Consider the following 23,894-nt stretch of genomic DNA (forward strand, 5'->3'; position numbering starts at 1 on the left):
ATATATAAAAAGCTGTAAAAATATTCAAAACAGTTAATATAAATTTCTATAGGTTCCTATAAGATTTCCTATAGGATCCTATAAGATTTCCTATAGGATCCTATAGGAAATCGGGCCAATTTCCTATAGGAACCTATAGGAAATTCTATAGGATCCTATAGGAAATTCTATAGGATCCTATAGGAAATCTTATAGGATCCTATAGGAAATTGGGCCAATTTCCTATAGGAACCTATAGGAAATTCTATAGGATCCTATAGGATATTCTATAGGATCCTATAGGAAATTGGGCCAATTTCCTATAGGAACCTATAGGAAATTCTATAGGATCCTATAGGAAATTTCCTATAGGAATCCTATAGGAAATTTTCGTAAGGGATCTCAACAGGACCTTAATTTGCAGCTTTGATGCCTTCTGTAGTCTACAGCCAACTCTTGTTTTGCTGTTATTCAAGATCAATTTTTTTATTGTCTGTTCACCAGTTCACAAAAGATTTTACCAATTGTCTTTCTCATTATCATGCCTTTCTCATTATCATGAATAACTGTAGATCAAGATATTGTGTCATCCACAAACTTCATTAAAAATGTTTTCTCTTAGATCACTAGCAATGAACACAATTCAGTGTAAATAGTTTGTTAAAACGTGGCATGCCAGTGTGTTAAAACTATATATTGTCTCTGAAAACTTGAGATGTACACAAGTCTCAACTTACTGCACCCACCTGAGAAGTGGGTCGGGCACACCTTTGGCATGTAGCTTAATTCCTCAACAAAATATGTTTATTAATGACGTCAAATGGCTTTGAAAAGTCCAAGAAGATTTTGGCATACAATTTGCACTTTTGAGAAGGCTGTACAAGACCTTGTGTCCAATATTAATGAGTTCAGTCATGGTATGTGTCATATGGAGCTGCCCTTGACTACTCTGGACTGTCTTCTGTCAAAGTTGATATATACCCCAATCCATATGGCAACAAACAATTCTAACATATTGCTGTACATGTACATATAAGTAAATATTTTTACCAATAGACTTTGGAGGAGAGGTTTAGGAAATGAAGTGACACCTGCTGATTTCCACATATTCAAGACAAAAATCTCTGTCCCTTATGCTATTGAATCGGCACGTATTGGCTTGGCAAGAACACCTGTGAATGTTATGGAAAATGGACTATGGTTTACAAGGTCAAAGATGGTCCAGTCTCAAGACATGTCCTTCTTCATTTTATACACCCACCTCCAAAAAAAAACCTGGTTATTTTGTATGTGCACAAACTGATAATTTCCTTTGTTTTTTTTTTTTTTTTGTTTTTGTTTTTGTTTTTTTTTTACAGAATTCTAAAAAATTAATGCAAGATGTAAAGCAAATACATACAACATTAGTATTTTATTTCTTTTAGCTTTCTTTTGATGCTGTGGTGCAGTATCTAGTAAAAGAGAAAGGTTATGATGAAGAGCTGTGTAGGCCTTTTAGTGAAGATGAAGATTTTTGGTGAGTTTGTATGTTAAAATTTATATATATTTTTTAATATGTTTGTTATTTTTCAAATTGTATGTTATCATTTTTATACCAAATTAAGCTCCATTGACACGATGCTCAGTCAGCCTTATGAAGCCCAAACATAATAAAGGAATGTGCAGCAGCAGCATCTTTAATACTGTAATGGTTTGAATTTTGAAAGAGACAAACTACATGATTTGTGACAAATAACAAACAGGAATATGTGTTAATTGTATTTTCTGCTGGGGAGGGTAAAAATAAGTTTCATCATGTGCACAGTTTTCCAGGTAATCAGTCCCTTGTTAAGGACTGTCATTTGTAGTAACCAGGAGTGTCAGGTCACTTTTGCCCAAGGGACTTCTTTTTTCACCTTTTATGAACAAATGTTTTGAATAAAGACACAAGCTCCTGTGGATGATAAAGTCACTACATAGTAATTTAACTCTTCATGTAACTCATTTCTCTCTTGAATAAACTTTTCTATCATATTGCCATTTCAGCACAAAGGGTTTAATATATGACAAAATCAAAGGGAACTTTTTGAAGTTGGATGAAAATGGAAAAATTCTAAGGTAGGAGTGGCTGGTTTCATAGCTAAAAGTAGAGGATATATGTTTTGGATATGGTATTAGAAGAGGAGCAAAATACATTTAACATCCCTATTTTACATACAGACACAGTTTATTTTGGCAATGTTGCCCTCAAAAGTGCCTTTTTTTTTTCAAATCAAAGTTGCTGATTGGGTTTCTTTGGTAAAATTCAGTGTATTTCCAAGATTTGCTGTCTATTCCATTAAATAATTTTTTAAAAAAATGTATGCAAATTTATGGGTTTCCTGACTTTCCTGCCCTGAGCTTCTGACACTCACATTGAAAAACCTGTTTTCATATAAATTACTTAAGTTGGCATCTCTAAATATAGATGTCGCCTTCATAACCACAGCAGCCATGAAATAAAAGTGGTCTGTTTCTGTGAAAACGCACAATTTGATAGCTGAGCAACCATGATGCCAAATAAAGGTCACAGTGTGATGAAAAAAAAAATGCATATTGATATAGTGATGTATAAATAAACAAACCATCATTCTTGATAAGATCCAAAGCTCAGGGTATGGGTTAGTACATGAACCAAGAAACCTTGCACCCCATTCTCATAGATTAGATCGACCTACATTGGATCGACCTAACTCCCTGGGGGTTCACGCTAAATAGCTGTCAGCCGGGCGGACACGAAAGTTAATTACCCCTTAAAGCTTGTAGTAGGCGGGGACGGACACTTAAGGGGGATTATCTGACAGTAATCTAGTGAGACTCCCCGCGGTGATAGATCGATCTAAAAGTTGTGAGAACAGAGCCTTGGTTCCACTGCCACGTTGAATATTTGCATTATTTATTACTCTTTCAAGAAACATGTTTTGTCAATATTATGCTGGTGAGACAGCTTACACTCGCTCATATTGTATATTAATATATCATTATCTCATTACTGAAAGCATAAATATGTAGTGTATTTTATTTTATTTTGTGTAGTTGTACAAAAATTAACAGGATGAAGAATGGACCTTATATTCTGTTCCAACTGTTTGCATTAAAGTTATAAATTTTTTCTTACATTAAAAAAATTCATATGCAAATTTCAAACCTTGTGCCCTGGGTATCTTATTTTTCTTTCTTTCTTTATTTTTTTGTAACTGAGAAGATATAGGTACTAGTATATAGATTCAACAAGTTGGCCATATATTATTATAGGGCAAGTCATGGGACACGCTTTATGACTGATGCTGACATTGAGGAAGTATTTGGAAAAAGCAGAAAATGGGAGCACAGTGATGAATTGATGGGTTCAGTGAACAATGCAGGTGATTGGAAGAATAAAAACTCCTTTCCTACTCTTTTATTATTATTATTATTATTATTTTTATTATTATTATTATTATTAGCCTGGTTGTTGTTGTTTACTGAAAAAAAAAGATTTGAAATCGGCATTTTATGCTCTCTTTTTACTTGCAGATACCTACATGATTTTTGAAAATTACTTTGATATGATAGGGATATTGATATTTGGAAGACTGGTAGACATGGTTGACAAGAAGGTAAAAATGTACTTTTTTCTTTTCAACTAAACTGCTTTTCTTTAAAATTTCCCACTAAACTGTCCAGAAATGGACAAATGATTCATAAATCACTTTTAGTGGAAAAGTTTGATAAATCGACAATGTTAGGTAAACTGCTTCAGTTTCATTTTTGCATTAAAAATCAACATGATATCTCAAAACTTTACCCTGTAGGCAGAAAAACCTATTGAAGACTACAAGTTTCTGTGGAACGATGTCATAGCTGGCTATAATAATTCTTATAGGCACCAGGCATTTACAGGTACATTACTCATATTTTATGTTATAATTCAGATATGTTTTTTCCAAGTTCCTATAACCTAGTAGCAGAAGTACAATTAAAATTACTAAAAAATTAACCTTGAAACTAAATATATGAACCGCAATTTTTTATTCTTAAGGACACTTATAGAAAAATCTCAAATATGTATACCTACATCCAAAGAAATATATCTATAAACAATACTGAATATTGCCTTGTTTCAGAGGATGCAGGAGGATTTTTTCCAGCTATCAAAAAAGATGTTGAAAAATATTGCAATAAAAGAACAGAAGAAGTCAAATCTTGGCTCAGGAAACTAAAGGAAGAAAAGAAGACAGTATTTATGCTGACTACATCTTATGTCAATTTTGCATCTCATGTTGCAGAATATTCACTTGGGTAAGAATTTGCTTTTTGATACATGTTAAACCTGAATTTTTCTGAAATAAGACAGCAGAGAAACAAATAAGCATCTGCATGCCAAATAAGTATGTCTACTTGTGAAACACATATGTAAAACTGTGCATTCACATCATGGCCATGGGCAGATTCATGTCAATAAGTTGTAATCATCCCAAAACAAACACTGAAGCTGCAGATGTAGGCTTCGTTCACATGGAAAGTCTATTTTCTAAAAATCTATTTTCTATTCGCGGTATTTCTTGTGATCACGGTTTGTGCCCTGAATATCCCGCGGCGTAATTACTGGCAGTGCGAGCCAGTATACTTCCAAAGCTGTAATTAATTCTCGGCTGTGCTCGGAGGAGATTCTGATACCTTGATGCATGCGCAGTAGGAAGTTAAAAAGTTAATGACGGTCGCGGTTGCTTTGAAAAATGTGTTTGTCGATTTTGTGCAACGACAAGACGAAGAAGAAGCTATACACACACCAGAGACGAGTGCAACCGTCATGATCCGATGGCAAGCGATGCAGCAACGGAGGATGAGATTTTATAGAATGCGAGCACAGCCGAGAATTAATTACAGCTTTGTATAAGTAACTGGCTCGTGCTGCCAGTAATTAAGCCGCGGGATATTCAGGGCACAGACTGTGATCATAAGATACCGCGAATAGAAAATAGATTTTTAGAAAATAGACTTTCCATGTGAACGAAGCCGTAGATCGACCCAGATTTAAACTAAAAATGGTTTCTCATGAAACTGGGCATAAAATTTCTAAACAAGACGATCAGTTTTGAGGATTGTGTCACTTACCAAAGTAGAAAAAGGAGGCCTACCCTCAGCCAAGGCCACGGATTAATAATATGCATTTTTCTGTAGCAGATATTTGTATCATGAATTAGCCAGAGATATATCTGAGAATATCTAGTGAAAATTAATCTGTGACCCTTGATGAGGATAAAGGAGGCCAGCCAGATGTACCGCATAAGACAATTATCAAAAAAAAAAAAAAACTGAATTTTTTTTAACCCACCAGGTGGGAGTTGTGGTGCATATTAGACTATTTTAAATATTCTCCCTGGTCTCTTCACTAACCACACTTCATATTGAGACATGTGGCATAATTGATTGTGTGAGTAGAGTTATAAAGAATTTTAAAATGCTCCATGAATTAAGTATCAGAATTCATTTTCTTCGTTTCAACTATTGTTTGAATGGAACAAAGAGTCCATCTCTATGTTTCTTTGATATTACACATATTCATTGCTTGGCACATTTAAAATTCAAAATATATATTTTGATGAAAGTAGAGATGAATACCAAGAGACATTACAGTAGATTACCCAACTCTGTGTTCCTGGACCCCCTGACCACCCTTTTGATCCACCTTTCCCTCTCTTGGAAACAATCTGCATTCCTCACATGACTTGTATGTGTGTTCATATGGTTTTACCTTTGCAGATCAGACTGGAAATCTTACTTTGATATCATCTTAACCAATGCTAAAAAACCAGGATTTTTCCACAAGAACAATCACTTTCTAAGACTTGGTGAGTATCACTTGCACAGTGATGAGCGTTAATTGTTACTGCTTTTTTTTGGTAAGCTTAAAGGGATAACATCTGTTCATTTTGGCCAAAAAATTAATTTTCCCCATACTTACGAATGGTTAATGAATCCATTTCTACATTCAAAGTTAGTCCCCGTTCTTTTTTTTTGTTTTTTTTTTTCTTTTTTCAAAAGTTAGTTTTTTTGTAATAATCTCATAAGATATTATTACAGAGTATATCCATCTGTGGTGGTCATGTGGTCAAATGGAAAGTACAGATTTCAGTTTTATTGCTATAACTGCCGTTTTTGTGGTAAAATAGAATTGTATTATATTTCTTTGAGTTGTTTAAAATGTATTTAATGTGAAATATAGATCTCATACCTAGAGTTGTTATCTCAGAAAAAAAATGTGAACATAGAGGAAGAATGCTAAAAATCAAAATAGTGCATAATTTTGGAATAATTTAATCATTACTCTGTCATTTCTGGAAACTACCTAACTCAGTGGGTGGATTTGAATTAAATCCATGCAGGATTATTTTTACATAAGTTTTTTTAATATTGTTGAAATGTCTTTTTTTTTAAGATCTGTATATTTGCCAGATTAGCTCTCTATAGTTTCATTTCTGTATTTTAATTTTTACTGACTCAAGTACTTCATATTTTAATTTTTACTCAATATTTTAATTTTTTGAAAATTACTTCAAGTGCTTTTTAAACTGTATTAAGTATCAGGTTTTTAGGACATGAGTGACAAAATAAATGACAACTACATTTTTAGATGGTGATAAGGAACGTGAACCTGTACAGAAACTTGAAAGAAACCACACATATTCTCAAGGAAATTTGAAAGGACTAGTCTCATTCTTGCAAGAGCAAACAGAAAAAGAAAATCCAAAGGTAATGTCCCAAGTTCTTTTAAATAATAATGATATGCATTTTGCATCTAAAAGTTGGTCATTACAGTTATTATACTAGAATTGTTATTATTTCTTGGCTCTTTGCAGTGTATCAGATTGTTCACCCTGTTTCTTTTAAAGGTGGAGGACTTGTATAACTCATTCTGACATTGTAGAGCTTTAATATAATTTCTGTTAAAAACAACACAATTCATTAAAAATATGAAAAAGTGAAAATAAATTTTGTCATATTTGGACTTGAATATTGACAATTAAGTTTCATGATTTTTACTGGCTGGCTACATAAATATTTAGAATTTAATTAATCCTAATATACCATTTAGTATAAATGTCTTTTGTTACGTGATGGATAACCTGAACAATGTGTTAAATTATGTATCTGCCGACATGATGCAGAGTGGTACAAGAGGGGTCTGGACTAAAACCATGACTATTGCCAGCATTCATGCTGGTGGTTCTTATGACATGATAATCAATAAATCTGAACTTTTTTCCACAATGTTAGCAATTTTGTTTATTGATATTTGAAAACTACTGTTTCAGGTAGCATTCTTCGGAGACAGTCTGCGCTCGGATGTCTTTCCTTCCAAAATGTATGCAAATTGGGAAACCGTGTACGTCCTTGAGGAGATGGAGACGGAAGGAATGGTTGGTTATGAATGTACAAGCAAGGGCCAGAAACATACCATAGAAGTTCAAATAGAGGATGATGGGGAACCAAAAACTAAGAAAATGAAAACTGTTCAACACGAGGTAAATCTACTTCATTTCTGACTTTGTGGTGCTAAGGGGTAACCAAAGTTTTGCATTATTTAAACATTTTATTTTTAATATGGCTTTAAATTCAACAGTTAATCTAGACTACAGCTGAACTTGTGACTATGCCATACAATGTTTGTTCTCATGATGTTTATTATAGCGTGTGTACACATTTTTTTTCCGTTCTTATTTTCATCAATTTAGTACAACGCATGCAATTGCAACATTACAATTAATTTATCTCTATTTGTAGATATTTTATGTGGCTCTTTATCAAAATGCTGGTTACAAGTCAAGGCATCAATTTCTATTTTGAAATCTAAGCCTGTTGCTTCAATGTATGAATAGGTGACAAGTTTGCGATGTCATTGTGGCATCATGTCTCCTTGGTGACCAATAGTCCTCTTCTAAAATGGATGTTTTCATAAGAACATTTCTGAAAATGGCCTGCACTTTTTCAACTGCAATTTTCTGGGATCTTAGACTGTTGAGATAACTAAGTAAACAGGCAATATCCTGTAAGAAATAGTACAATTTTGCAAGCTTTTGGAAATTTACAGAAGGCTAATTTTGTGTGCATGCAGAATTCATTGATTTTCTTGCATTTTTTGTAGCTTCCTAGCAAAGAAGAGCAGGCTTTCCTTTCATCTTCTTTATGGGGCTCCTTCTTTAGAGATGAAACATTAGAACACCTGAATAGTAATGAAACCAAACCAAAGACAGACTCTGAAGCCAAGTTTAAGCATATGAACACCTTCTGGGGATATTTAACGAGGAAATATGCAGACATTGCTGTGCCCCAGCTTGAGTACATTGCAGGTAATTAACCAAAAGCCCAAAATATTATTTTAGAAGAGGGTGAACATTTTGAATATTATGATTGTATGATTGCATGATATCCAGCTCCTAAAAGTAGCCTCACATTTTAAGGCATATAAATTTCGAAGAAGAATATTACATGTACCCAGGCAATCACAATCTTTTATCTCATTGGCATTATTCTTGAGAGCTTTAGTTGAAGACATAATCTAAAAGGCTCTTTATTGTGGATTCATGTTGTTGTGATGTCACTGTTGTTGCTGATTTAGTACAGTGAGTCACAGTGAATAGACATTGAGCAGACATTGGTAAAACTTTGGAGATAGTGAAGGTTGAAAGTACCTGCTCTACAAGAAACCTGTAGGTTTTTCTTGTTCTGCAAGCTGTCAAAGCTGGTGCCCCAAAGGTTATAGTGAAGAGATGTACCAGTTATAAGCAAATTTGAAGAATGCTGTTTGACTAAACAAAGTACAGTCCTGGCTAGGGACCACATCTAATAATAAATTCCATTTTACCACCTAAACGGTTGTTATGACAGTTATTTTGATATCTGTGCTTGCCATTGGACCATGCGAACCTTTGTATATGGCTACCTCCATAATAGTCTCTGAAGAGTTCATTACAAAAACCAATTTTTTTTTTTTTTTTTTTTTTTTTTTTTTTTTGAAAAAAAACATGTACTAACACTTTATAAATCGTTTACCCCAGGAAAATCAGTTTTACGGCACTTTTCCAGCCAAAATTAAGTTGTTATCTCTTTATATTAATTTGATTGAAGCCCAAAGAATTGTCAGCATATTGTTTACCTTGAATGTCATTTCTGGAAAAAAACATGAAAAATAACATTCTTTACATTTCTTTTTTTTTTAACTGATACAGTGTTTAATCTTTCAGATTTCCCACTTGACCACAAGTATCAAGTGTTTGATCATGAAAACGAGCACAAGAGTGGATTCTATCCTGGAATACCCAAACCACTGCAGTTGTAATGGTGACATTTCTGTGTATTCACAGTGGGGTTTAATCACAAAAGGTGATAGAGAAATGTTATTTTTTTCTATAATTTTATGATCATGTGCTGAATATAATTTAGTAGATTAACATTTAAAGAGTAGTTTTGCTGCAAACCTAACTGTAGTGGGACATATAAGTGAAATGTCAGCAGTATTTAGACCGCCCTAACTGCATAATGGATTTTTTTAAATGTTCGAACCAGTTAAATATTAGTTACTTATTTTGCAGGCTTGGGGCAGCGAATGAAATAATTAAAATCCTTTTTGTGCAATCAACAGTTATGGTCACTTTTAGTAAATATCTCTTCATTTTATTCTTTTGCCTTATTTTTTAATATTTTTTATCAGTTCATTAGATTCTGTATTGATTTTTATTGCCAGAATGGCTTTGAATTGCCCGGTATGTTTGACATCTTGGTATGTTATATATCAATATAGAAAACAGCCAATTGGTAGTATGAATATTTTAAATTAATGATAGAAGCAGGTCATAGAGATTGTTTTCCAAAGAGTATTGGTGAAATGAGGTTGGTTGAGCATTTACCATTTTTATATTCCTTTTTTGCAAAGGCTCAACAACATTTTTTTTATACAGAGTTGTAAAATTTTCTTTAGGTACACTAAGGTTTCATAGTAAAAGGTCCACTTTTTCAGAAAAATAACCCCTCCTTTTGAAATTGCTGGATATGGGCCTGATTCAGTAAACTTACTCTTGCTGTCACATACATTGTTAATGAAATGGACACCAATTTGTATGACTAATTGAAGAGTGTTACCTTGCTTGATGAGCACACCCAATAATGTATGTATGACATTAATGCTTAGACTATTTTTCTAATTTTTGATGTTACACAAAAACATCGCTCAATAATGCATTGTGTCATATTGCCACTGTCATATAATTTGTATTGAGAAAAAGTTTGGATGCCATCTTCATGTTTTTTTGTCACATTTGAGGCACGCTCATTTTATAAACTTTTATAATAGAGGTTATTGTTGCTTTTAATCAAACTTTTGCTCAGTGCCAAGGAGAAATGACTGCACATATATCCTGACACTCTGATTTGGGGATCTTTTTGACCAATCTAGATTTTGGTTGCGAGAATTGGTTGCCAGATGAAATTGTGTCATATTCTTTCACATAGCAGCCAGCACCTTTGAGTTTTGTACTTTTGTACTCATTCTCATTGTACTCATTCTTGATTAAAAAAGATAATAACCAGTGTAATCCAGTCGAGTTCAATTAAAAATTTGTGTGGAATTCAATTATTTTTAGACACTGCCATTAATATTAGATGTGTGTATGAGGGCTGTTGATGGCTTCTAAATTGTGATGAATATCTTCTTAAGTAAGTCTGTGGCATAATACATTACAAGCAAAGCAGATACGTTTTATATCTTTGAAACATACACTGCCTTACTCTGCAATATGAGAAGATCCCATGAGGTTTAAGGAGCATACCAAACCTATGCTGTATAAAATCAATAAAATCGCAAGCTCCCAAGCTGCTGCTTGTAAATTAGTTCTACATGCTTACAGAAATAAGATTTCAGAACTTAACAGAAATGATATTTGAGAACTACTTTCTAAAACAAAGGTTTGCTAAAAATGAAATTGCCAAAATTTATTATACAGATACTCATTAATGTCTGTGGTAAACCAACTTCGAAGGCATTTTTGTAATCAATAAACCTTTTACCTCCAAGACGGCCATGCAGGTTAAACCTTTCACATGCCCTTTTGCATTTTCTCCAGCAAATGCATTTTGCACCAAGGGTAAAAAATCCAATATATATAGCAGAATTTCCAAGTTAAACATAGGAGATATTCTAGTGCATAACATATGTGAAACGTGCTTCTGTTATGCACAGAATTCCAGTAACAGTATATATTATTAGACAAGTATGTCATAATATTTTTTGAGAAATTTGACATATAGGATTTATTTAATTTGAGGAACTTTGGAAGGGGATATTTGACATGTAAGAGAATAACAGCTGGTTTTATTATGCTTTTATTTTTTCATGATGTGAAAGAATTAACACAAGTCTTATAAGATTTGACATTTTTTATCGAAAAACAAGATAAAGCAAAGAAACATTTAAAACAATTATGAAATTACAAAAGCAAAGAATAATTTTTAATATAATTAATCTGTAAATTTTTAATAAAGTAATCAAGCATAATATTTAGTCATTCATAAATAGCTTGACATCTAATTCAAAAATGAAAAATAATAAAATATGCTCTTTTATGGTAATAGTCCCTAGAATGTTTTTTATATTATTTAAATATGCTCAGTAATTTTTTTTAAATACATGGAACCTTAAAATAATAATCATGTTACATCTTATATAAAAAAAAATATTAATTAAATAATTAGATTAGATGTTCACACTGGTTGATGCCACCCTCGGAGTGAGTACCACCAGCCAAGCCTGCCTTTTTTGTGCAAGTCTTGTAGGCGTTACAGCGCAGATGAAGCAGTGCAAAGACCCCAAGTTGCAATAGACCCCACTTCCAAACTGGTGAAAATGGACTTATTCTTTGTGTTTATCACCTGTAGCTCTGCCACCAAGTGGCATAGTAAGTTGATTTAGTTAAGTACCTTGAGAAAAAGCCTCCGTATTACACGCATTTTAATAACAAGTCCTACAAAATTTGCCAGTAATTGTTGCAGGAATGATTCTTGTAAGATTTTCCAATTTTAATGTTAATATCACAAACCTTATTTCTGGTCAGTATGCTGTTACACTATGATTGCAAGCATTTTCTTTTCCTTTACTACATGCAAACAAAAGTCATCAACATTTCTTACTGTGTATTTCTCTTCAAAAGGTTTTTCATTGTCAATCCATTATGCCACCATCTAAAGACAGACAGCTGTCACTTGGTGATGTCAAGACTATACTGCCAGGGGGGCAAACAGTGCTCGTTCAGTCCTTGACTGTACCACATATAGTACCACCACTAGTACCAATGAGAGGTACCTGCTTTACAGCAATATTTCTAGCATCCTCCCTATAGCGTACCAAACATGTAACTTTCCCTTAACCCGAAAAGTACCCACTACCAGCCGCTAGGCAAGATCTTCACCCATCAGAAGCATGGATGCTTGAGGAACTTTTGCCATCTAGTTCCACATCTAGTCAGGTGATAAGCTCTTTTTCCATGAAGTACCAGCCCTAGCCAAGAGAAAAAACAAATGACCTTTCAGTATTTATTCAAGAAAGCGATGCTTCAAGATGACTATGTTGTATTCATAATACTATCACACTACAAAAAAACCAATTTCAATGTGTTTATCTGAACTCACCTTGACACCAATAATGCAATAGGAAATTAAATCTATCTCCTCTCCTTTTTTCTTATAGCCTTCTCTTTGATACAGATGGAGAGCTGGGTTTCCCAAGGCCACATGCAACAAGGTTTTCTAGAATTTAATGTGAAAGAAGATTTTCCATAAGTTCAAAGGCTCCAATTAACTAATATAACTATTTACTTTTATTTTAAAGAAAATTTATTGCCCAACTTTATGCTCCTGGATCTACATGACATGACATAAATGCAAAAGAAATCTTGAATATAAAAGAATGGACTCCAATGTCGCTTTGTATGTATCTTTCACATTTCCTTCATGAATTGTACAGTTTTCCAAAAATACGTAAATTTCCTGGACATAGTCAAATTTAATCCATTTGGTCAAAACATTATAGGCTTCCAAATAACATGTTCAAGGCTTTCACAAGGAAAAGACGTAGAAGTAAAACTGACTAAACAATGATTTTTTATAACAAAATAGAAAGATTTCCCATTACAAAGTAAAAAAATTGATCCCTGCTTTACATCACTGTTCTTACCGTGCATCCATGCTTAACAGCCTCTGCTTCTGCAGCTTGTAACAGAGCAGTTCCTATGCCTTTTCCACGATAATCTTCAGCCACACAAAGTTCATTGATGTAGCATGCTGTCGGGTCTTTCACATCCTCGTTCTGTGAAACAGCCATACAACGTAATCTAAGTAATGGCAGGCAACCCATGCCCTTGTAGTTGTGCTTGAGAAGCTTGTGCCTAGATATATCAGAAAAGAAATATGCACCGCTTTATTAATCCTCACCTATGAGAATTAAAATGTGAGGTTATTTTTCACATGTATGCAACAATCACTTTAAATTGGTAAGAAAACACTTGCCAAGAGCAATATGTCTCGAATAATACATTGCTTGCCTATATTTCTACCACATGCACCTAATTTAAAAGGCTAAGCTAAGGTTTTTTATTTGAAGGTTGAGCAAAGAGCAATATGACTGAATCTGTCAGATTTTGAGCTTCGCTGACAAAAACATGCATTCATAGTAAATGCTAGAACAACAAGTTTTTGTTACGCTGCATTTTGAAAAGTAATATTCCCAAAACCCTTCTACACTTATGTAAAATTAATAAGTATTCTCATCGATCTGCCTCTTCAAACAAAAGCACCACATTTTTTTTTAATCACAAAGTCTTACACAGAAATCAATCTCACTGAAACTATGGGATATTCTTGGTTTTATCAGCTCTATGCTAATAAATATGATGTAACAGAACTTACTTGTCTCCAAAGAACTTGATCCCAATACAACCAGCTACCTTTCCATCATATTCTGCTATGAATATGCGGTGTTGGTATTTTTTAGGATCTCTGTTCTCTGCTGCTTGCCCAGCCACTATCTTCTCTATGCTACAAAGAAAAAATTTACATTAAAGGGTTAATTTAAATAAGAAACGTACATCTTTACTTTCTGAATTTCATCATATTAGTTTCTTCTCCTTTTTTGCAACTTCAATTAACAGTGCATCAAAATAGGCTATATTTCACTGAATCATTTATGGATATATAATGAATGCATTTATGAATTTGAAGACATTTGGACTGCTAAAACAGGACAGGCAATTCAGTAATTACTAACAAAATCTCAAACACATATTTGCCACATACAATTCGTTCAGTATTTGCCATTTGCCAAACAAACATTCTCTCATATAAGAAATGACTTTGGTTCTTAGAACTTTTTTAATCCTATATTTGAATTAATGCACACATTGAAACACAACACGCACACAAACGTATGACTTAACATAATTGTCTCTCTTATCACTCTAAATACTTTGCAACAGTCATGCCCTGCAATCTCAACAGCATAATATGCACATCAGCATACCATGCATTGTTACATATACGTAATTATACACACTGCATCATTCTTTAGGACAACATACATGACACTCTTATAGGACATCCCAGTACACTGTACCCAAAAAGACCTTTGTACTCCTTATTGGATTACACTGAACGCTTTATGCTCTTTTCACAAAGAATGTAAATTTATATTTTAACCTATATGGCAGTGTGACCATGAACAGAAGATAAGGTAACCTGGGTGAAAAAATACTGTATATGGTACTTTAACTCAAATGCTTCATAATCATTTACATAGAAATGTTTAGTAGCAGGTTCAAAAGCTATTTCTCACTTAATTTTGGTTAACTTTTTTCAACATGTTTTTTTTTGTGAACATGAAATACTCACTCCCTGACAGAATCAATTGATATGACTACTTGTGTTCAGGCAGTAAATGTTTCTCTTTGTCATTGAAGCCTAAGCTACAAAAATTACTCCCCATAGCATGTGTACAAGTCTCAGCAACAAACTTGGCTTAGACCCCATTCCCAATGATTTTAGATCGATCTATCCCTGTGGGAAGTCTCACTAGATTACTGTCAGCTTAGCTGGCTTAAGCGTCTGTCCCGCCTACTTAAAGCGGGTAATTAACTATGGTGCGCACTCGACTGACTATAATTTAGCGTGAACCTCTAGGAAGTTTGGCCGATCTAAATTTAAACCTCTGGATCAATCTAAATCTCTGGGAATGCACCCTTAGTTATTATCATCTTCATAACCTGCATTCATATCAGACAAACCTAAAACTGAATCATATTTGACTTTTCTCTGAACCTGTACAAAAATGTACTAGTTCACCTAAATAATGACAAAACACTTGTCAGTTTTATTAACCTGTTTTCATGTAAGGAGACTGCACGTAAAAGCAAAGAAATCAGTTGTTTTTTTTTAATTTATACAGTAAAATATGTTTATCACTAATGTGTATATGTGCCTGTATGTGTGTGTGAAACAATAAATTATGCAGTGTGATAATTGGGAATAACATTTTCCAAATAAAACACAGATAACCAATATCCCCTTAGATGCCCTGTTGACCCCACTGGCCCTTGCGACCTTTTGTTATCATCCCCCACCTCACGCTCTTACATGATAAGCAAACAAAATTTTAAAAAACAACTGGATTATTTTCCAAACTGCCATATTGAAATCACTGCATATTACACATATCAATATGCACACATAAAAAGATCTGTACAACTGTTCTCAACTTTATCCCTTCAAACTGTTTTAAGTAATATATTTTTACCTATATAAATTGTTAATCCTCTCTATTGAAAGCAGATGGTGGTAAATTACCACATCCCTGCCTATGCAATATGTATATACCTGTAGCTTCCTAAGTTCCATGCCAAATCACTCCTGCTCTGACTTAAAAAAGGTAAACTAGTGATTTTGCTTATTTCAAAGCAGCAACTATGCAGTCAATAATCAGCATATAAAACCTAGTCACATCTCTATGTTTATACAAAGGCCAGATGCTCTTGCATGCCACAAACCCCTTTCATCAATCTAAAATGAAAAATCTCAAGAGCAGAAAAGTGGATGATAGCCTTACAATTCAATCAGATTATTTCCCTCTTTTTTTGTTTATATAATACCCTTTAAGAATTTGAATACAAGTCTTTAAACATAATACCCAGACTTCTGTAAGCTTTAAAAATACAGCACTTATTGCCATTTGAGATATATATATATATATATATATATATATATATATATATATATATATATATTTTTTTTTATTATTATTATTGGACATTTCTTTTGCAATTGCTCCCTTTTCTGGTATTATAATGACCCTTTTTAAGCAGGGGCCCCACTTGATCTGGGTTAGTTAATTTTGATCTGGGTTAGTTAATTAACTTATTTGTTTTCTTCATTTTTCAATAGTTTAATCTTAAAATATTCACAACTTAACAAAATTTAATATTTGATTCCACCCTACATCTGAAGTGGCAAAAACAAAACTGTGACAGCCAAGTTATGAAAAAAGAAACAATTAAAACATATCCTAAATGCACAAATCATTTTAGAAATTTTCACCATGTCGTTTTCCAATTTACGAACTTAGTAAATTTGCTCTCTCTTACCTCTTTTTTCCAACAGCCCATTCAAATTTAGCTTTGAACGCCTTCACCGTCAGCCTTGCCACAATATCTGCATCATCCACTGACATAGGTCGAACCACCAAACCATTGGCATTGGAAGCACTTGGGCATAATTCCGTTTTTTGTTCTTTTTTTGCTTTCTCACAAAAAATACTCTCTCCCTCTTCACTGACTTCAGTCATGTGGCCAACCTGTAAGGAAAACGCGTTTCGATCTATATGAGCACTCTAAAATTTGTCGCAAATGGTAAGAAAAAATTCATCGCACACGGTAGCTTACCTACCTCTTTCAGCAAAACAGCGAAAAGCAACCTCAGTGCAGCGTGCTTGTTGTTTATAAGTCGTCGACGTGAAGTGACGTCACGTTTTTGAAAGCCAATAGCATCGTTCGTTACAAAAATTTCTCCTAGAATCCTGACAGACGGTGTGAACACGAACGGAAGAGGTGATGTTGAATCTGGAACTTACTAGCTATTAGGCGTGTACGGTTGTGGATATTTCCCCCCAAGTTTTCTGGCTAACAGAAAAAGCGGATGCTATGTCGCTCTCTCACATCTTAGCTAAACCGGAACTGCAGACTGATGTTTTTGCTTGTCGCCAAGCTATAACGCAGGTGAGGATCTGTTATGATCGGTGAAGCCCGAAGTACACCTCTTCAAAGCCTGCATTTTTAAATGTCAACATATCGATACGCTGCAGTGTAGCAATGGCAACATAAACAATGATACATTTATCGCCACACTCCTTCTAATTTATTTATTTCTCCTGTCCCTGTTTATCTATAGTTTGTCTACAGTCTGCTGACTCGTTCTTAACACCAGTACTCAGACTGAAGGTAATACTCACAAATCACTCTCTGCCCCATCACTTCTATGCCGAGCAGGCCATGCTACGCTTACACATCCAGATTCAGATTTTACTTGCAAAAGCCAAAAGAAAAAACGGTGAATTTGAGAGGGGTGACCTTTTTTGACTCAGTTTTCTGGCCTAGTAACATGTACATGCAAGGTACCATCCCATAGCATCATCATAGCGTCGAGACAAGGTGTAGTGAACACCATTGATGAAGCTATATATATATATATATATATATATATATATATATATATATATCAGGGGCGGATCCAGAGTTATTTTCTGACAGTCTTCCAATTTATCTTTGTTGATCCATCCTCCATTTTTGACCGTCTTCCGACAGAAAAAATTAGATACCCGTCAATGTAAACTTGACAAATCTGACCATCTTCCGGAAGACCCAGAAGACGCCCTAAATCCGCCCCTGTATATATATATATATATATATATATATATATATATATATATATATATATATATATATATATATATATATATATATATATATATATATAGTTATATTGGCAGTATTTAGTAAAGTTATATTGGTAGTAATTATAGTTTGAATGTGATTTGCATATTTTTCCAACCAGGTTAATTTGAAGTGTAACTATAATTTTAATTATTAAAAGCTTTGATATACTCAGATGTGTATTTGGCAGGTTGCATGATTGAACCATTGATAGTAGTTATAGTTTGCATGCGATTTGCATATTTGCTCAGACAAGTTCATTTGAAATGTATCTACAAGTAAGCTTTAATATATTCAGGCCATTGACATAGTGTGTATGGCAGGTTGCATATCAGACAAAGTTCATTTAAAATGCAAATTGGGTTAGGAGATAGAAGAGGGAGAGGGAGACTGATGCTAGAGGGACTGACCGATAGAGAGAACTTTATAGTGGTAGAGACTCGAGTTTAAGCCCTAAATAAACTATGCAGAAAACTGTCTCAGGCCCCATTCAGAAAGAGAAGATCCAAGTGCTAACTGGTCCATGCTGAGTAGGGCACATCCCTGTCTATGTTACGTAATGCAATGCCTAGCCAAATCACTTAATTACACATTACCCTGTAATTATTCTCCTCTACTGCTGAAGCAGGTTTAAAAGGTGGGTAGGGGCTGGGTAGTTTCATTACACCACACACTCAGATTGATTGTTTCTCCATAGGGGCTGAGCTCATACTTAAATTTTGTATATCAGGGCCTGACCCTAACTCTTGGCATCTGCCAAGCTGCCAAGGTGTGGTAACTTGGAAGCACAAATTTTTTTGACAAATATGCATGTTGTCACAAAATTGAACACAAACTAGTATCTACAGGCCTTTGCCCAGTCAGACAGAAAGATGTAAAACTATGAAAATTAATGCAAGAAAATTACAAATTACTGATCTTTTTATGAACATTATTATTATATTAGTTTATATATTTTTTACTTTTCACAATTAAATTTCTTGACTAAATGTTTTGATTTTTTTTTTCATGTCTAAACTAAATACCGGGTGGATGTCCAATACATATATAAAATAAACAATTATATTTCTTTGTGGGGATTTAATTTTATGTTTTTAATTTTTATAGTAAAATGAATAAAATAAGTCCTTATTTTCATTTAGATTGCATGTTTAAAATATCAATTTCTTTTTTATGTCAGTACTGGTATATAACAGGTCTGTATATTTATTTAGTTCCTGCACCCATATATATATATATATATATATATATATATATATATATATATATTCATATTTTGAACTAAAAATAATATAGTCTGGCCAGAGACATTAAATAAAACAGCTTTCAAAATAATAGGTTATATATTTGGGAAAAAAAATTTTCAACTAGAACTATCAATGCCAAAAGTTTCGAAGTTCCAATGGTTTATGAAGCAATAACATAATACTGTAATTATATTAGATTGAAGGGCAGTATAGTGCCTTGACCACAAACTGGTTTCAACCAGTTCAGCTGCTCTGATCTGGATATTACGCCTGAGTACTTCTTTTGTAGTTTATATTTTGGTCACAGTCTGTGCTGCTGGAATACATGGACTTTTACCAAATCAACATTCAGTAGTTAGATGTTACTATCTCAAAATATTATGTGAGTTAAGTAAGTGCTTTTGTGCAGTTTGTCTTAAAGGTTCCCCTTTTTCATAATTTGGCAGTTAATTTGCACAGACTTTGTTTAAGGCTTCCATGTGTCTGTGTACTGAAAGTATAGGTCACACAGTCACCAATGCTGATTTCGGCATGCAGCATGGTTTTAAAAGTCATTTGAAAAAATTTTGTGTGTGTTTTATGGCCTAAATAAAAATTGCAGTCCAGTCGGCAAATTGGGTACATGATTGCTTCATGTGGTGAAAATACTTTGGAAATGTCGTAGACCATAGCATCATCATAGGGACCATTCCCACAGATATTTGGATCGATCTATCTCCCTGGGGAGTCTCACAACATTGCTATCAAACTAACCGGCTTAAACATCTGTCACGCCTAGTAAAACTGTTAGGGGGTAATTATTTTTACCCCTTAGCTGATTCGGTAGGCCTGACAGACGTTTAAGTATCTTAAGCTGATAGCAATTTAGCGTGAAGCCCCCACCCCCCACCCCTTCCACACCCCCAGGGAGTTAGGTCAATCCAGATGGATCAATCTAAGATCGCATTCACAACAAGTTGAGCCATGGCTTTACAAATCCTGGAACTATTTGGTGGACGTACATGAAAGAAAAACCGCCTAATCTTTTAATAGTCTCTCCGCCTCTCATACGCCTCCCCATGTGTCGTCCCAATGGAGCCGAGATTTAATGACTGTACCCCCGCGGAGACTATTAAAAGGCGGAGACTATTAAAAGATTAGGCGGTTTTTCCTCCATGTACGTCGGCCATATTTAGTTCCAGGATTTGTAAAGCCATGGCTCAACTCGTTGTGAATGCGATCTAAGTAAGGGAACCAAGTCAAAGATTGCATCACTAAATTCCCATATGAGCATTGTTCTGTGGACTTGTGGTGATTGTGATTATATTTAAATCTGCTGTTGGTCTCTTTTCCTTCCACCTTTGGTGATTTAAGGGACCATTTCCATAACCCTATCGTACTAACTGGATCGATCTTACTCCTCGGGAATTCTCCCTAAATTGCATTCAGTTTAAGCCACTTAATAGTTAATGTCTAACACACCCCTTTGTAACTGAAAGTACTTGGGTAAAGTCAAGAAAACTTGGTGGTGCATGATGTTGTTCATGTTGCTTAATTGTTGTGATCAGCTTTATTGTCTGCCCTGAATATACTGGAATGACAAACGTAGCTTAGGCATTCTACTGGATTTTGTTAAAAACTAAATCACACTTTCCTGATTTGTTGTTTTATTATTATTTATCATCATTTATTGTTTTAATTCTATTTATTACTTTTATTCTTTATTTATTTTATTTATTTATTTTACTTTTTTTTTTTTGGGGGGGGGGTTGAGGATTGGCTTTATTTATCAAACTCCTTCCGGATCTTAAACCTCCTTTTGGCCATATATCTGATACTTTCTGTTGACAATGCTCTTTATTTCCGAAATACGTGGTGATAATTGTAATGATAATTTTATTTGGAAGGCATCAAAACAGATTGATTTTGACTAAAATCTGGATGAACCAAATTGAGCCCTTGGCAACAGATTAAATATGTCACACAGTAATTCTTACTGCTTTCACATATCCCTTAGTGTGTGTGCACTTGTTCATGTAAACATGCTAATGACTTGTGACTCATATTCAAGACAAAATATGTAAACAAGGTGATAGTGTTATTGTTATGATACACATACGTAATATAGTTTCCTGTTCTGATGTTTCTTACTTTAGCCTTGTAAACAAAGTCCTTGTCTTATCTGTAATGAGCATTTTCATTTCCAGACCATGTTGAATGACTGAATGTCACGAAAAAGCAACAATTATCTTTATAGATGGCAAGATATCAGTGATATTGCATAATATTTTTCAGTAAAAATATGACGTTGTACATATCAATACATGCCTTGCTTATCCTTCAGTCCAAAATACCAGGACAATGGGCCAACTCACAAAAAGTGTTTTAACAGTAAACAACTTTAATATTGATTTTATACCAACAGTTGTGTATGATTTCATTGACATTTTCAGGTTTTAGTTGCAGTCTCAAAAGGGGAAGACACAAGTTTGTTAACACCTCAGATGGTCAAACATTTAGCCAGTAATGACCTAGTCATCAAAAAGCTTGCCTGTCTTTACCTGGAGAAATGTGCCAACCAAAAGAATGAAGACCTTCTACTGGCCCTAAACACACTGTTGAAAGACTGTGCAGATCCTAACCCAACCATCCGTGGCCTTGCTCTGAAAACGTTATGTTCACTGAGGGATACAGAGTTGATGCAGTACAGTTTGAAACCTTTGAAACTAGCTCTGCAGGATCAAAGTGCTTACGTGCGACGCATTGCTGCCATGAGTTGTGCTAGAATTTATAAAAGTTTGCCTCTTGTTATCGACAACCTGGGATTAGTGGACCTTTTGTATGGCATGCTTCGTGACTCGGATCCTATTGTTGTAGTCAACTGCTTGCATGCATTGAATGAAATATTGCACAATGAAGGTGGTGTTGTTGTGAACAGAAAAATTGCCTATCATCTACTGAACAAACTGGAGGAGTTGACGGAATGGGGTGTTGCAACTGTAATGGATGTCTTAACAAATTACAAACCAAAAAGCGAAAATGAGGTGTTTGAAATTATGAACATTTTAGACAAATTTCTTGGTCACAGTAACAGTGCTGTTGTAGAAGCCACATTCAAAGTTTTCCTGCACCTTAGTAAGGACTTGCCACATCTGAAAACTGAAATATGTAAAAGGATAAAGCCAAGTCTGGTCAGTTTCCTAAATGCAGGCAATCCAGAAGTTTGTTTTATGATTCTAACATTCATTGATGAGAACATTCTTCCTGAAAGTGGGGATTTGTTTGCAGATGATATAAAATCCTTTTTCTGTAAACAAAAAGAACCTGTGTACCTTAAAGTGAAAAAATTGAAAATAATCCCCATGATTGCGTCAGAAGATAAGGTGAAAAATGCGTTAGATGAGCTGATGATGCTTTCTAAAGATCACTCAATTGAAGTAGTCCAAAATGCCATATTTGCAATTGGTAAAATCGCTATAAAGCATAACTGTCACTTAGGTACTTGCATCAGCAGATTGGTCAGTCTTTTTCATTTAAATGTAGACTACATATCAAGTAGTGTTTTGCAGGTTCTGAAATCCTTAGATATCGATCAATTGGGCGAATTGGAAAAAATATTTCATGGCTTAGAGCAATGTGCTGAAGTTATCCAAGACCCAGAAGGGTTGTGTGCTATGTTCTGGCTCCTGGGTGAATATGGAGAACATATAGATGATGCCCCTTACATGCTGGAGGATTATTCAGAAAAACTGGGAGAGCTCTGTGACACGGGCGTAAAGATGCATCTTCTGTCTGCATGTGTAAAGCTATTTGCTAAAAGACCCGCGGAATGTCAGGACACTCTGGGCAAGCTGCTTGAGTTTCTTATGATAGAGGAGAAAGACTGTGATGTGCAAGAAAGAGCACGTTTTTATTTCCATCTTCTTCAAAAAGATGTTGAATATACCAAAAGGCTTGTTCTTAGCAGGTAGATGTACAGTTTCTGTTTAATTAAATGAATAAAGTTTCGTAATAATGTCATTCAGATTTGGTTTTCCTTCGTAGTGCAAAGGGAGTGTTTTTGCGTATATAATATTATTTCCTATTAGGTTGCAGTAACACTATTCAAGCAAATGATAATGAATGACTAAAAAAAAAACACGGATCTTAATCCAGTTAGAACCAGACTAGACTGATTTACAAAACATGTAAAGACGAAAGCGTACTACGCAGTTTCCGCTAACGCGACACCGCATAGTACTTGTACATGGAAACCTGCAGTGTATCTGATAGAGGAAGTCCTTCACCTTAACAGCTATCATCATCTTTTTTAAAGCCTGTTTATTAAATACAACGAAACTGACGATAAACGCTTGGCCACGCTTTATGCACAAGTGCGTGAATTGGTGAAAAAATGATAAAAGGGAGTGTTTACCCTATTAGTGTTTATTTTATTGTACTGAAATCAATGTAAGCAAATTCCATATAAGAGAAGCGGGGAAACCGCTTATTACCCCAAACGTACAGTGTAGGCCTTTATTAAGTATCAAACACTAAATCTATAAAATATTAGTGCTACAAAAAAGAGAAGTGTCGACAGACCTTAGCAGTGAAAGATATGCAGTTGTTATAACGACGCTTTTATTTCCATCTTCTTCAACAAGATGTTGAATATAACAAAATGCTT

At 34.4% G+C, this 23,894-nt stretch overlaps 3 protein-coding genes across 8 annotated transcripts in view; 2 read left to right on the forward strand and 1 right to left on the reverse strand.

Moving 5' to 3' along the window:
• LOC106155490 (5'-nucleotidase domain-containing protein 1) overlaps positions 1 to 10,571 on the forward strand; it is a 14,276-nt gene extending 3,705 nt beyond the window's left edge. For 2 of the 3 annotated variants that reach the window (XM_087002823.1, XM_087002821.1), the window contains exons 2-12: positions 1,404 to 1,495; positions 2,005 to 2,076; positions 3,253 to 3,362; positions 3,514 to 3,596; positions 3,792 to 3,879; positions 4,104 to 4,278; positions 5,743 to 5,831; positions 6,614 to 6,732; positions 7,296 to 7,505; positions 8,126 to 8,330; positions 9,225 to 10,571. In XM_087002823.1, coding sequence (XP_086858949.1) covers positions 3,275 to 3,362; positions 3,514 to 3,596; positions 3,792 to 3,879; positions 4,104 to 4,278; positions 5,743 to 5,831; positions 6,614 to 6,732; positions 7,296 to 7,505; positions 8,126 to 8,330; positions 9,225 to 9,319 — 1,152 coding nt within the window. In that variant the 5' untranslated portion in view covers positions 1,404 to 1,495; positions 2,005 to 2,076; positions 3,253 to 3,274 and the 3' untranslated portion in view covers positions 9,320 to 10,571. The remainder of the gene's footprint in view (positions 1 to 1,403; positions 1,496 to 2,004; positions 2,077 to 3,252; positions 3,363 to 3,513; positions 3,597 to 3,791; positions 3,880 to 4,103; positions 4,279 to 5,742; positions 5,832 to 6,613; positions 6,733 to 7,295; positions 7,506 to 8,125; positions 8,331 to 9,224) is intronic. The other variant, XM_087002822.1, reaches the window with a different exon arrangement.
• Positions 9,227 to 23,248, forward strand: LOC106155499 (AP-4 complex subunit beta-1). 4 transcript variants are annotated; one of them, XM_087002816.1, is made up of 2 exons: positions 9,227 to 9,363; positions 21,682 to 23,248. In XM_087002816.1, exon 2 carries the CDS (start codon positions 21,733 to 21,735, stop codon positions 23,197 to 23,199), a length of 1,467 nt encoding a protein of 488 aa, XP_086858942.1. In that variant the 5' UTR covers positions 9,227 to 9,363; positions 21,682 to 21,732; the 3' UTR covers positions 23,200 to 23,248. The 4 variants fall into 4 exon arrangements, with proteins under 4 accessions (XP_086858942.1, XP_013385831.2, XP_086858944.1 ...); XM_013530377.3 differs by lacking the exon at positions 9,227 to 9,363 and adding an exon at positions 17,119 to 17,288; XM_087002818.1 differs by lacking the exon at positions 9,227 to 9,363 and adding an exon at positions 17,346 to 17,720.
• On the reverse strand, positions 11,343 to 17,112 carry LOC106155500 (uncharacterized). Its single transcript, XM_013530379.3, has 6 exons — positions 16,960 to 17,112; positions 16,659 to 16,867; positions 13,936 to 14,064; positions 13,205 to 13,415; positions 12,661 to 12,777; positions 11,343 to 12,529 (listed from the first exon to the last, which is right to left on the reverse strand). The coding sequence occupies exons 2-6, from the start codon at positions 16,856 to 16,858 to the stop codon at positions 12,494 to 12,496; spliced, it is 693 nt and encodes a 230-aa protein (XP_013385833.2). The 5' UTR covers positions 16,859 to 16,867; positions 16,960 to 17,112; the 3' UTR covers positions 11,343 to 12,493.
• Positions 23,249 to 23,894: the final 646 nt, after the last annotated feature.

The sequence above is a fragment of the Lingula anatina genome, chromosome 1 (genome assembly GCF_051362555.1).
Source record: "Lingula anatina isolate TDL-2025a chromosome 1, LinAna3.0, whole genome shotgun sequence".
NCBI lineage: Eukaryota > Metazoa > Brachiopoda > Lingulata > Lingulida > Lingulidae > Lingula > Lingula anatina.

What these genes read in the sequence shown, in the direction of transcription:
- LOC106155500 (XM_013530379.3), bottom strand. Translation starts at nt 16,858, where the DNA reads ATGACTGAAGTCAGTGAAGAGGGAGAGAGTATTTTTTGTGAGAAAGCA. An exon ending in TGGGCTGTTGGAAAAAAGAG is followed by an intron (nt 14,065 to 16,658) that starts GTAAGAGAGAGC and finishes TTTTCTTTGTAG; the next exon opens with CATAGAGAAGATAGTGGCTG. An exon ending in CTGTTAAGCATGGATGCACG is followed by an intron (nt 12,778 to 13,204) that starts GTAAGAACAGTG and finishes ATTAAATTCTAG; the next exon opens with AAAACCTTGTTGCATGTGGC.
- LOC106155499 (XM_013530377.3), top strand. Translation starts at nt 17,214, where the DNA reads ATGTCGCTCTCTCACATCTTAGCTAAACCGGAACTGCAGACTGATGTT. An exon ending in GTCGCCAAGCTATAACGCAG is followed by an intron (nt 17,289 to 21,681) that starts GTGAGGATCTGT and finishes TGACATTTTCAG; the next exon opens with GTTTTAGTTGCAGTCTCAAA.